Raw genomic sequence first — 12,797 nt, forward strand, 5'->3', positions numbered from 1 at the left:
ACTTAGGTTGATAACTAATTCAAAGAAAACCACTAGTGCTCAGAGTCAAAAATATTCTATGTACTAATACATTCTATTGTCAGAAACTTATTGTCAATGATGACAGCTCTGTTTTGACTTTTTGAGTTGACATAACCGCAAATAGGATAAGATAAATAAATAAAAATCAGAAGAGATTTTTAAATGACTATGAATTAATAGTATGAATACTTTCTGATATTAGGTATAAAATTGAATATAACAATATATATGACATTTATGTTTATGAAGATAACTCGAAATTAAAATGGACAGAAGTAAGCCCATACCAGGGACTAGAGGTCCCAAAGCAAAAATGACTCAACAACCACCAGATATGTTTATTGCTTTGGGAGCTAAACAATCTTCTTCATCAAGGGATGATTCCAAAAGACCCACTACTTTGTCGAAACCTTCCACATCTCATATGCCATCAACTTCTAGTAAGTCAGGTATGTATATGTTCAATTATTTTTTTTTTTTGTAATTATATATAATTATGTAATTTCAGGTGAGAAATTAAAACGAGAAGCATCTTCTTTGAGTTTATCGAATGTTCCCGTAAAGAAAATGAAGGTTAGTTTACCAGGAGCTAGATCAGCTGCTGTTCCTACTCTTCATTCAAATGAACGAACTCAAGTTGGAGCTGAGCCATGGGAAACTCTCGCATTAGAATGTGAAGCATCAGATCTTTTTGAAAATATAATGAATAACATTAACATTGGAAACAGTGATAAAGCTGTAAGTAATACTTTTTTTGAGATTATTAAAACTTACAGAATTTGAAAAGAAATTCAGTTAGTAACACACATCTGTAAATTTTCAGGTTGGATATATCTTGGGCGCAATTAGGACTATTAAAAATCAACGATTCAAATTGTGTAAAATCACCTATAGCAGCTTATTACTTACATGTGGCTGTAAACCAGCAACTTTTACAAATGAAAATATTTTAGCTGCTATCATAAGTGTAATCAGAAGAGATGTGAATGGAGGATTTAAAACTTCCAAACAAAGTAACTCCTATATTCACATTTTACTTATCAATTTGTTGACACATGCTTATTCCGATATAGGATCCTGGCCCGAAGTTTTTGTTAAGGTGAGATCAAATTTATAAATTTTTTTTACTCAGCATGAGGATCATTTCAGATACGAGTATTTTTTTTCAGATTTTTGTAGAAGATGCCTTAGGAGACAGAATATGGATTGACAACCCATACTGTAAACCATTTGTTGATAATATCATAACTGCTTTTAATACAAAGTTGCCCCCAAAATCACTTTTTCTTTGTGAAAACTGGAACTCGGTAGTTCGGGATACTTCAAGTCCTCTTACAATAAATAGTATTGATGATGAAGAAGGTAAGATCCGTATAAACAACTTAAATCTTACAAAGTATCATTGTTAATAATCTTTTTAGTCGGTTATTTTTGATAATAGATAACTCAGAATGTTCACAGCTTATACTAATAATATGCTACTGTAAAATAAATATTTGACCCATTTTCTTTTCAATGATTTGGGTTTGAAATCAGAAAGAACAAGATTATTTCCATAAATTGATGACCTATTTCAAGTTTATCTAATCTATTGTCTGTTCCAGCATTTGGTGAACACAAAGGTATAGTAGATGGGTGGAATACAAAGATTTATCCCAGATATAATCAGAATCAGGATGGTGTTGAACAATTTGTTTTGGAAGCTTTGAAGGAACAACTCAATAGAAGACAGCAGCCAGAAACAATAAGTAAAAATTTCATCAGGTTTTTAAGCATTGCTTGCGGTCTTGTTGAGATAAGGGTAATAGCCGTTTCAAGAATTGAAACATGGTTACATAATCACAAGCACATGAAATCCGCTCAAGAACTTCTAGCCTATTTGTGCTATAATTGTTCAGCAAGTACTCCACGGGACATGGAGGTATTATCTTCTACCATTTTCATTAAGATATTTACTGATATTGATTTTTTTCTGGATAGGTCATCTCGCAACTAAGTAAACTTCGTCTGAAAAGTAAGCCTATGCTTATTTTCTTCAACAACTGCTTGAAAGAAATGGTTTATTCATCACCAACAAATCTTTATCCTCTAATGAAGTACACAGTCTACAATGAACTATCAAACACAAGAAATAACAACAATCTTGTTGTTGTTGGTGGATTATTTCAAGTTGCTCCAGAGGCAAGTGCCGATGCATTTGCCGATATTTGCCTCGTAAGTTTAATGAGATTGATGTTACCCAAGAAATATTAATAATAAATTTTTTTCAGGAATTATTGCTGAATAAGGATGACTACTTACGATCTGTAAGAGCTTTGTTGAAAGAAATAAATAGAGTTTCAAGACATGAATTGAATCTTTATAATGTTGTTCACTCCTTACTGAAAGAGAGGAGAGATTTTACAGCAAATGTCAAAGACTCTGAAGTGAGAGATCGGGTATTCCTGGCAGTCGGTGATTTGGCCACAATGTGCATGCTTTTATGTGTGAATCCTACTGTGCGTGATGCTGTGAGTCAAGCTAAAAGAGATACAAACGTATTAAAAGCTTTTCAAGTAAGTCATATAGTCTTTCATATTATCACAGAAATATACAGATAATTTTCTAGGCGCAAGTTAGCCAAATTCAGAAAGAAGCAGTAACTTGGTTACAAGAGTCCGCTATGAGAATCTTCAGACCAAGTGCTAGTGATTACCATCATGTGTTGTTAAAAGTGTTATTTTTGGAACAAGCCGAACATTACTGCAAAGTGGATTCTTGGCCTGGTGAGTTCTTTTTTTATAAATTGAATTAGATCTGGATTTAAATCCACTATTCCACATTTCTTCATATATTTTTTTGCTGATAAACGTATACATCTCAAATGAAGAATCAGTTTTGTTCTGAATTTTACAGTTGTAAATTAAAATTTACGAGTTTCTGTTAATATTGAAAATTTCTATGATATATGCAGAAATTTAACCCTTGATGAGTGTACTCAAGTTGTTCAATCAAGATTTGGAGTTATTAAAAAAAAACTAAGTCAACTTTTTATGTCCTTTACATTGATTTTCAAAATTTTAATAATCTCTTTTAGGCTTTTCAAATGATATATTTCTGGTACTTTGGTTATCTAAGTGAATGATCAAATACTGTGTAGGTATTGCTTTTAATTTAGCTGTATAAAGCTTAGAGCTCATTTGAGGACTGTTAAAGGAATACTTTTCAGTGTTCAAATATAATTTCATATAAATTATATTTTAGAAATCTGAAATTATGGTTTCAGGTGAAAATGAGCGCAATTTATTCTTGAGGCTAGCAAGCGAAGTAAGACTCCTTGAGGGCACAGTAGTAAGAATACTATTGATTGGAATGTCGAAAGAAAACGTAGTACATCCAAATGAAGCATTAGATATAATCGAGCAATTAATCAAAAGAGCCGCCAATCTTCCAACGGATCTGGATCCACCTTTGAGTATAAACAATTTGGACATATTTGAAATGTTCTTCAATCTTTGCAATTATGTCTATCCAGAAAACATTGTTTTTCCTCCTGGATATGTTCCTCCAACTTTGGCACTTAGTGTGTCCTATTGGAAAGTTTGGTTGATTCTCTTAATTTTGGCTGCACATAATCCTACAACAGTTGGTAATATTGCATGGACAAAATATCCAACTCTTAGAATGTTAATGGAAATGTGCATCACAAAGTAAGTTTTAAATATTCTAACTCTTATATGATTTTCTCTCACAACCCGTTGTTACACTATGTTTTTTTTCCTATTTTCATAACTATTTCTGGGCTGAATTTCTTATAGTTATACACTATGACCTTATGAGCGTTGTTACCGGTCTAATTCTAGTTATATTTGAGGTTATGTTTTTGTTTTGTTCATACCTTTTTGTGTTAATACAAAAATTACACAATCAGTTAGAAGTGAAATTGAAAAAAAGAGATTATATGTTACTGTTATAGGCACCGTCTTCCCTAATATGTGTCATTTCAAGCCCAACAAGTAAGATTTGTGTTGGTGGGCCTGATTTTTTGACATTTCAGAGGAAAAATATCAAAAATCAAGTTCGATTGAATATAATGGCACCAAAATAGGCTTGAATGCATGCTTATTTCAAGCAGAACTAGGTTTAGACCCAGATTTAGTTCTGAAGAAGGCATAGGGGATAACATTTCATTATGCCGTCTGAAATTTTACTTAACAAATCTGATTACAGTTATTTCTCATTTCCACCACCTACAATGGTGTTATCAGAGGAAGATTTTCAAAATAGAGAACAACAAATTATAACACTGGAGAGGCAGAAAATTATTGAATTTGAAACACATTTTGCCGCAGGCTGTAACAAAGCCGAAATTACAGAGCAAAATAGTTTCTTGCTGCATCAGTGTATGGAACTGAAGCCAGAGGGTGAAGTAAGGAGGCCTACACCTCAGATATTGGAGCAATTGCAAAATCTAAATAATAGCCATCGATTGGGACATCTACTTTGTAGATCAAGAAATCCAGACTTTTTATTGGATATTATGTCAAGGTTAGAAAATTATTCACTTTATCTCTATATTGAAACTTATGTGAAGTCAGTAGCTGTTTGTTCAAATCGATATTGAAAATTAAAAAATTTAAACGCAAAATTTCATATGTACATTTTACTTCAACATAACGAGCGTTCATTTAAATTCGAAGTTAGGAGTGCTGTGGAGAAATTTGAACTGGTTTTCCGTGACAACGAGTTCCACTTAGCTTGTACCATATCACTAACATTTGTTTACATACTTCGAATCTGGGAGAATTTTAATGAACGCTTGTTACTTCAGCAATTTGATCATCTGAAGTCGAAGCTTCCTGGTCTATAAAATGCCATGAAATCATCATCAAATCAACTTTAAAAAATGATAAAGCTTATAAAAATAATTAATGAATGCTTGAAAGGTTGGATTCTCCCCTTCCAATATATGCCATTTTATATCGGCACCAAATTGTGGAAGAAGGAGATCATCCACTAAAATTTGGCTATGTCTTTGAAAGTGTAGTTTTTGTTGAAATTTACAAATTCTAAAGCCAGAAAATCGAGGTGTTCATTACTAATTCGACCACAGTGTATTTATCTTCGTTCTATGGGGAAAATTAACCGTTTTTTCTGTTTTCCAGACAAGGAGGTACTGCGCATATGCCATGGTTGGCAGAATTAGTGCACAGTTCTGAAGGTGCAATGGCTCATCTTCCAGTGCAGTGTCTCTGTGAATATCTTCTTTCCACTGCACCTGCTGAAAAATTAACCAAACAAGGACAGTTATTGAGTCATTTGAGGACGGTAGTTAATAGCAATGATCCTCAAATGGCATGTGAGGTTTTAGAATATCTTTTCAGGCGATTAACTTCAGATCATGGAGCTAGTAGAACTCAAGCCACTAAAGGTAAAATTCAGGCTATTTCTTTATTTTTCTCTTATACTTCAAAAAGCGTCCAAATTTTATGAAATATACTATAAAAGTTTCATGAAATTATTCAAATCAAAAAGTAAATAAATTGATTGTATCCCCTTCAAAATAGACAACTATTGGAATAATATTTCTTCACCAATGAGTAATAATATAGGTGTTCATAGGTTCTTTTAAAAGAATAGTCGCAGTCATCATTTCTTGCTCTTTAGCGAAATTAAATTCTATATTAGATGATGGCCAGCTAAATAGAGAACACTCATACACAAGTGTTTATGATAAAGTTAAAACTCCGCGTGAGTATAAAAAATTGTTACGCTAACTTGGGATAAAAAAAAGTTCTTCATACTCTTTCGACTAAATATGTATATGTATATATAATAAGTTCTATTTTAATTGAATTGAGACTTAACTGCGTTTTTTCGCAATAATAGACGGATTTATTAACAATAAATAAATTAATGATATAAAAAGAAACCTGCAATAATAGAGGGAAACAACATTTAAAGCCTCTATCACAATTCTCAAATAAAACTGAATATCTTTTTGAGAATTCCAAAATTTCAATTATTAACATTCCAGGTAACTTGAATCAAAAAAGAAAACTAATGGAAAGGAAAATGCACTTTACATATATAGTAAAACAATTGTAAAAATATGTAGATCGAAGCCTCTAAAATTCAATAAAGCGAATTTCGTTCAGTATATCTTTTACTATGTGTATTAAAACTTTTCGGGAAATAAAAAAGCACTCTAGAGTTTGTTGTATTGCAACAGCGATTATGAAAGAAGGAAGATTAGTATTGCAACCTTTAATTTACAGTGAGCAGATAGATTATGAAACAAAATACGAATACTTAACCTGTATTATTTTGATGTACGATTTTGACCTAATTTCACCTAATTGACTGTTGTCCTATTATCTTATCTTCATGCAATAGTAAAACTTTTGTAAACCTCTGTCTGCTTCTTCTTGTGAATGAAAATTTCATAATTATATAATTTTCAGGTTTGATTCTAATACTTTCTCCTACTGAAGACACAGAAGTGAACACCAACAATACTACATGGCTCACCCACTACATCTATCAGTTTCCACACTTTCTTATCATAAAACCTGTACTAATTCAATTTTTACGTCAAGCATTGCAATGTGAAACCAATCCAGCACGTGTTTCCAGTTATATAAATTTCTTATCAACACAAGATTGTATTGAACCATTCTCAGAACTCAGCGACTTGGTAGCAGACTTATCTTCAGTCATAATAGAAAGACACAGTGTAGCATCTTATGTGTTATCCGGTGATAACAATCCTACATTAAAAAATTTGATTTCAATATTTTATCTTCATATTAGAAAATCTTTAGAGTATGGAGAAGAGACAATTAATGCTCTACAAAATTTTACAACCAGCGAGTATGTACTAGTAACTTGGCCAACTGGAGAACAGAGTGTTATGCTCATTCTAGTTATTCATGCAGCTATCGTACTCTTAACTTATGGTCCTATTGAAGACTTTGAACCTTTTAATTTACTGCTCAATATGTGGTTTCCAAAAGATTCTGAACATCCTAGAGCTTATCACGTTGAAACAACAGAGGAAACTTCTTATTTGCCAGACTGGATTAAATTGAGAATGATACGTTCCAATGTTTCCCATCTAGTCGATGCAGCCATAGAAAAACTAGAGCCACAAAAACTAATATTATTTATCCAATCCTTTGGTATACCAACGAATTCTATGAGCAAACTGTTGTGCACTTTGGATAAAACTACATTACAAAATCCAAAATTGGTAGTGGATTCTGTCTTAGATAAGACATATATGATTCAACTTGTTGAAGTTCAGAATAAGAGAGGTGCAGTTGGTGGAGACACATTTGTTAAGGCCATAGAGATGCAATTGCCCCCTGTTCAGGATGTAGATGTGAATTTAAATCTAGAGACTAAGAAACCTCTACCTCTGGTTGCTAAGAAAACCTCTAAACAATTGAATGAAAAAGAAGTTGTCAATTTATGTAAGAATCTCTTTGACCCAAGATATCTCGGTGATAAAGATAAAATTGTCTCACAAATAGTGAAGGTAATGTATCAGTTACCTGCTTTTTTTATTAAATTAACACATTTCATATTTTACAGGCTACTGCTGAAAGTATACCGTTGTCAAATATTTGTTTCAATTACTTGAAATCTTTAGCAGATCAATTTATAATAACCACAGTAACTGATTTCACATCGGTTTCTTTATTTTTCAAAATTTTATTGAAGAATAATTTGAATCAGCCAGGTATTGCAGAATTTGCTTCAACCCTTTTGAAATCGATTCCCAAAAAAAATTCTTCAATTGCTGCTGTACTCACGGAATTTCTGAAAAAGTCCTTGCATATTGAAGTTGAGGAGGAAGATGCTGTGACAATGCCTCAAAAGCATTCCATTGAGCAATTCTTCAAAGATTTTGATAAAAAAGAGGATTTTCCAGAAAATATATTACATTCATTGTTTTCTGCTTTGGAAAATGGCAGCAATACTGGAGAAAATGAAATACTGGATAATAAAGAATTACAGGTACGTTTTTAAATATCACCAGACTATCTCGATATAGTCGAAATTCAGTAAGATATTAGCTGTGTGCTTCAACAAAAAACACTGTACTGTTCCTGTTAATATTTTAAAATCTGAGGTCATAAATTAATATTAATTTTTTGGAATATTTTATGTATATATTGACAAAGTCTGTTAACATAAAGGATGTCTGTGTGAAATATAAATTAAATAGAGTATAAGGTGGCAAATGATATAGTATACTAGACCTGGTTTTTTATTGTTTTAAAACGACTTTTTTTTTTCAGAAGATAATATTCAGGAGGAAAAATGTTTCCTGCCGGCCATTCTTCATGTCTCTTGCTCTTCAGAAAGATAGCTGGCAAAATTTGCATAATCTGATGCAATACATATTTGAACAAGATGTCTCAAACATATGTCCTGTATCTGCTCTAGACTATCTGACTGCTCTCAGTCAAAGCCCAAAATTGTGGCAGGGTAGAGACAAAGCTTTTTCCAAGCATGACCAATTTGATGATGTTCTAAAGTTAGATTTTAATCAGGTTGGTAGAGCGAAAGACTGCACTAACTGTTTAGATTCACAAACAGAATATATTTCTACATAGAAAATATTTCATTTTCAGCTCACACTTGTTGTGCAATTTATTTTGGAGGAAGCGAAGTTACAAAAGGAGAACTGGAAAACTAAAATGGAGTTCAGGCTCCAACTTTTGTTAAAGTGCATCGGAACGCATGCTCCTCAAATTGTTAAGTCGCTCCTAGAATCTTCTGATGAACGTTCCCAGGAACTGATGTTATTGATTTATATGTCCCTTCCTGCTGCTGGTCAAGGACTGGTAAATTGAATTGTTAGTTGAATATAAGGAAAGAGTTTTAACAATTTTTTTTAGGTGAATGAGAAATTAAATTTATCAAAAGAAGCATATTCAAAGAATTGCCCAAGTGCTGTTGATCAACTTTCTCATACGTTGTTGAGTGCCTTAACTGCAACACCACGCGTGAAAGATTGGAATAGAAAGAGTGCCGATCTTAATGTATGTGCTAGAAAGCTAGCTTCTACACATCCAATATTAATACTCAGGCAGCTGCCAATGTTAGCAGGTAAGAAAATTTTTGCGTTCAAGAATAAGTTGAATCTCATATTTTTCGTATTTATATAACAAATTGAAGTTTGCCAACTTTCTACTTGAACATGATTTTCTTATTGTGTGCATCAATAACATAGACTAGTTGACTGGCCCACCTGGTGGTGACACTTAAACAAGCTTTTATCTGAATCTTATATTAATATTTATTACAGTACCTTACACCTTACATGAACATTTTCAAAGTTTTTATTATGAAATTATAAGATAACCTACTAAATGAAACTGATTTATGTGTTACTCTTAGCTGCTATTTTGTTTGCATAAATGGTAACATTTTGACTGTTATTCGATGCTGCATAAATGCACATTGAAAGTATTAGAAGAAATATTATGTCTGACAAGTATACAACTCAAATAATTAAATTCGATGGACAAAAAAATCCCATTAGTTAAATAAAGAGAATTTCATATTGAATATAATAATATGAATGTTTTGTTCATTACATAGAGTAATAAACTATATATATATATACAAAATACTTACATTTTTCCATAAAAATCAAAATTATTTTGTAGAATTCAAAAATGTCAATAATACAAGGCAAAGTGTTCCGTACTTTTTCCCTATTCATTCTTCTACTTTACGTGAAAGGGGTACAGAATACATGGCAATCAAGTTATTTAATGTATTACCGAAACATCTACAGGTCATTTCTAATCACGGGACCTTTAAGAGAAAAATTCACAGGCTAATTGTGCAGTGTGAACCTTACTCAGTCGAGGAGTTCAGGGTTTATTGTTCTAGATAAGTCTTCTCATTATTATTGTATTCTTTTTTCTTGTGACTTGTTTCATTTTTATTTGTGTAATATTTCAATATTTTGTACGAATAATCATTGAAATTAATAAACTTATTCTATTCTATTCTAAACATAGATAGACCTGCAGATATGTATTTGTCAAAGCACACTACAAATCAAATGTATTTTTTAGGTAGTTTAAAAGGAAGAGCCCAATATGATTGGAATGTCATGAAAAATAGAGGACACTTGAACCTTTTCCGTCAAATATTTGGATTAATGGAATTACTTCAGCCCATGATATTTGAACAAACTAAAGCTTTAGGAGATCTTCTTGATTCCTATTTTCTTCTTTTACAATATCACGGGCATTCCAAAGATTTATACGGTCTAGTACAGCGTTTGGTGATTTTTATTCAAAATTGGATGCAGAAAGATATAAAATTAGCATCCAAATATCTTCAAGATAAAGGATCAATTATAAAGTAAGTAAAACACTTTTCAAATGAATATTTTGATAAAAAGCACTAGGTTAAATTATCAATCAAGAGATATTCATATTCAGCTATACATTTTTCAATTATGGCTCATTTTCACGATGATAGTTACTGTCGTGACATCAAGTATCGCAAGAACTATCGCCATTCAAATTACTTAATAGTTTCTATCACACAGTCTCAACAGCACTCTCGTACTATCTCATCAGGCTCAGTATTCTATTTATGTTACATGTAAGATTGCATGTGGGAGAATACCGAACATGTTATAGACATAATAAAGTGTGGTGTATAGTGTAGCCAAAGTCACTTGAACTAGTCGATAAAAACGCTTGGCCAAATGTTTCTTTGAAGTGGATACCTCTATCCGCTAAATACTGGGGTTTTTTTGAAAGTATTGTTAAGCAATAAATTCATTCAATTTCTGGAAATTGGACAACCCTTGCATAATCAAAACATTCTGGTTTCCTCCAAGTGACTTTGGATATACTATAACATAATAATTGTGTTAAAAAAATTTTTATTCTCTTAATGAGTTTCTCTCTGATGATATTTTGAATATATTGTAGTATGTGTATTTGCTCTATGTAAACACTTGGTGTATTGGTATGAATAAAGGGTATGGTCCGTATATCGCCGAGAATTTCAGAGCGGGTACTAGTGGTTTTCAATGTGTCAGGTAACCTGCTCCGTATTCACGGACCACTTGACAACAGAATTTTGGAGGTTATAAATGGTTGACCTCTTTCAATTTGTAAATAACTAATAGTTCTTAATGGCTCTGAAGGGTATTTGTTTTGTTTTGTAATTAAAATAATAAAGTTTTTGGGTGTTAGATGTCATGGAAGATATTCATAACAATAATCTGAAAATTAAAATGACAACTGCCAACCGGAGTGGGCGTGGTTACCTAACCTAACCAGAATAAAAGTACGGTTGCTCTGGTGACAGATAAATCACCGAAGTTTGAGGAAATAGTCACCGGTTTTTGAGTAATTTGACATATACAGATCACCAACTTACTAACCATAGTAACTAAGGTGATATACGGACCATACCCAAATTATTGTTATTATATTCTCATGATAGTTTGGGAACCTTCATGTGTTTCCCTCCTCGACTAACAAGAAAACTATCACAGAAGTACTTTTGTGAGAGTCCTATCATCATTAGAATAAGCCTCTATACATTCTCATAAGTAGTGTATACATATAATATGATACTGATCATTTATTATCTTTCAGTGAAATTCAATTTTACCAACCAGCTATCAGACCACTCCTATCAAATATTTCTCTTCCAACTGGAGAACAAAACACTTCAAGTGAAATTTTAGTAGGTACTGTGACACCCAGGGTATCGGAGCCTCTTCCACAAAATTGGTGCGTTCTTTTAGCAGCATTACAGGATACTGAAAATATTTCTGCTTTATATGAACTGGAACATCTTACTGCAAAACGTCCTGAACTGCTCAAACATACTTTGCATATTCTTTACAACTGCGTTAAATCGTCAAATGGAGCTATTAGATCCATAGCAATTAATTTAATTCTTAAATGGTTAAAGTTCAATCCTAAGGCATCTGAAGAAGCCCTCTCTTTTATTCTTACAAGTTTGGACAGTGATAATGGAGATATTATTATCAGTATTTTGGAAAGATTACCAGAAATTGTGTGTGTAATGCAAGAATATGCAAAGATTATTTTGACCAGAGTTTTCAAACTTGGAATGAAATCTACAATAAATACATCAGTTGTAATACAAGATAGTATCAACATGTTATGTTTGCAATCTGGATGTTAAATTTTGAAAAACTATGTATAATAAGAATAAATTATAACTTACCATATCATTCTTTAGAAAATGTTACATAATTATGTTGATTGTTTTTATTTTATTTTGTATTCCAACAGTCCATCTATATAAATTTTAAAATAGAAGCCCTAAATTTACTCAACAATAGTATTTTTAATTTGAATGGATATTTACAAAAAAAAAAAAAGCTGTTCCATTTAGTGTAGCATTATGCTTTCTTGTTCACTGAAGTTCCTAAGCACTAATTGCTCAACCTAAATCGCCTCATCAAAATCGGAGCAGTGGAATACTGAAATTGAGATCTCAGAAATTCCACATTTGAATTTCCACAAAGCACACTGTATATCCAGAAATAAATCAAATTCCTACAGAACCATTTTAAAACAAAACCAAAGATTATTCCAAAATTCACAATTTCTTGAGATATCGAGGCCAAAGAATTTTGTGCATGAGCAATTTGGTTAAGAATTGTAGAAATTTAAAGCTCTTACAAGAAGTTTCAAACATACAGAGAGATACAAATATATTTTATGAGTGAAAATTCTAAATTTAGACCGAAAATTTAACATTCCCAATCG

General features: G+C 32.0%; 1 protein-coding gene across 1 annotated transcript; it reads left to right on the top strand.

Annotated features, from left to right (window-relative positions):
* Nucleotides 1-93: 93 nt before the first annotated feature.
* LOC123679902 (integrator complex subunit 1) lies at nt 94-12,364 on the top strand. Its single transcript, XM_045617460.1, has 18 exons — nt 94-470; nt 530-759; nt 845-1,120; nt 1,191-1,383; nt 1,626-1,942; nt 2,002-2,235; nt 2,292-2,576; nt 2,630-2,786; nt 3,287-3,710; nt 4,231-4,548; nt 5,166-5,431; nt 6,465-7,540; nt 7,597-8,022; nt 8,307-8,561; nt 8,643-8,855; nt 8,910-9,120; nt 10,101-10,392; nt 11,649-12,364. The coding sequence occupies exons 1-18, from the start codon at nt 287-289 to the stop codon at nt 12,205-12,207; spliced, it is 5,916 nt and encodes a 1,971-aa protein (XP_045473416.1). The 5' UTR covers nt 94-286; the 3' UTR covers nt 12,208-12,364.
* The last annotated feature ends 433 nt before the right edge of the window (nt 12,365-12,797 follow it).

This window comes from Harmonia axyridis, chromosome 5 (genome assembly GCF_914767665.1).
Source record: "Harmonia axyridis chromosome 5, icHarAxyr1.1, whole genome shotgun sequence".
In the NCBI taxonomy this organism is placed as follows: Eukaryota; Metazoa; Arthropoda; class Insecta; order Coleoptera; family Coccinellidae; genus Harmonia; species Harmonia axyridis.

What these genes read in the sequence shown, in the direction of transcription:
- LOC123679902 (XM_045617460.1), top strand. Translation starts at nt 287, where the DNA reads ATGGACAGAAGTAAGCCCATACCAGGGACTAGAGGTCCCAAAGCAAAA. An exon ending in TAGTATTGATGATGAAGAAG is followed by an intron (nt 1,384 to 1,625) that starts GTAAGATCCGTA and finishes TGTCTGTTCCAG; the next exon opens with CATTTGGTGAACACAAAGGT. An exon ending in TGGATAATAAAGAATTACAG is followed by an intron (nt 8,023 to 8,306) that starts GTACGTTTTTAA and finishes TTTTTTTTTCAG; the next exon opens with AAGATAATATTCAGGAGGAA.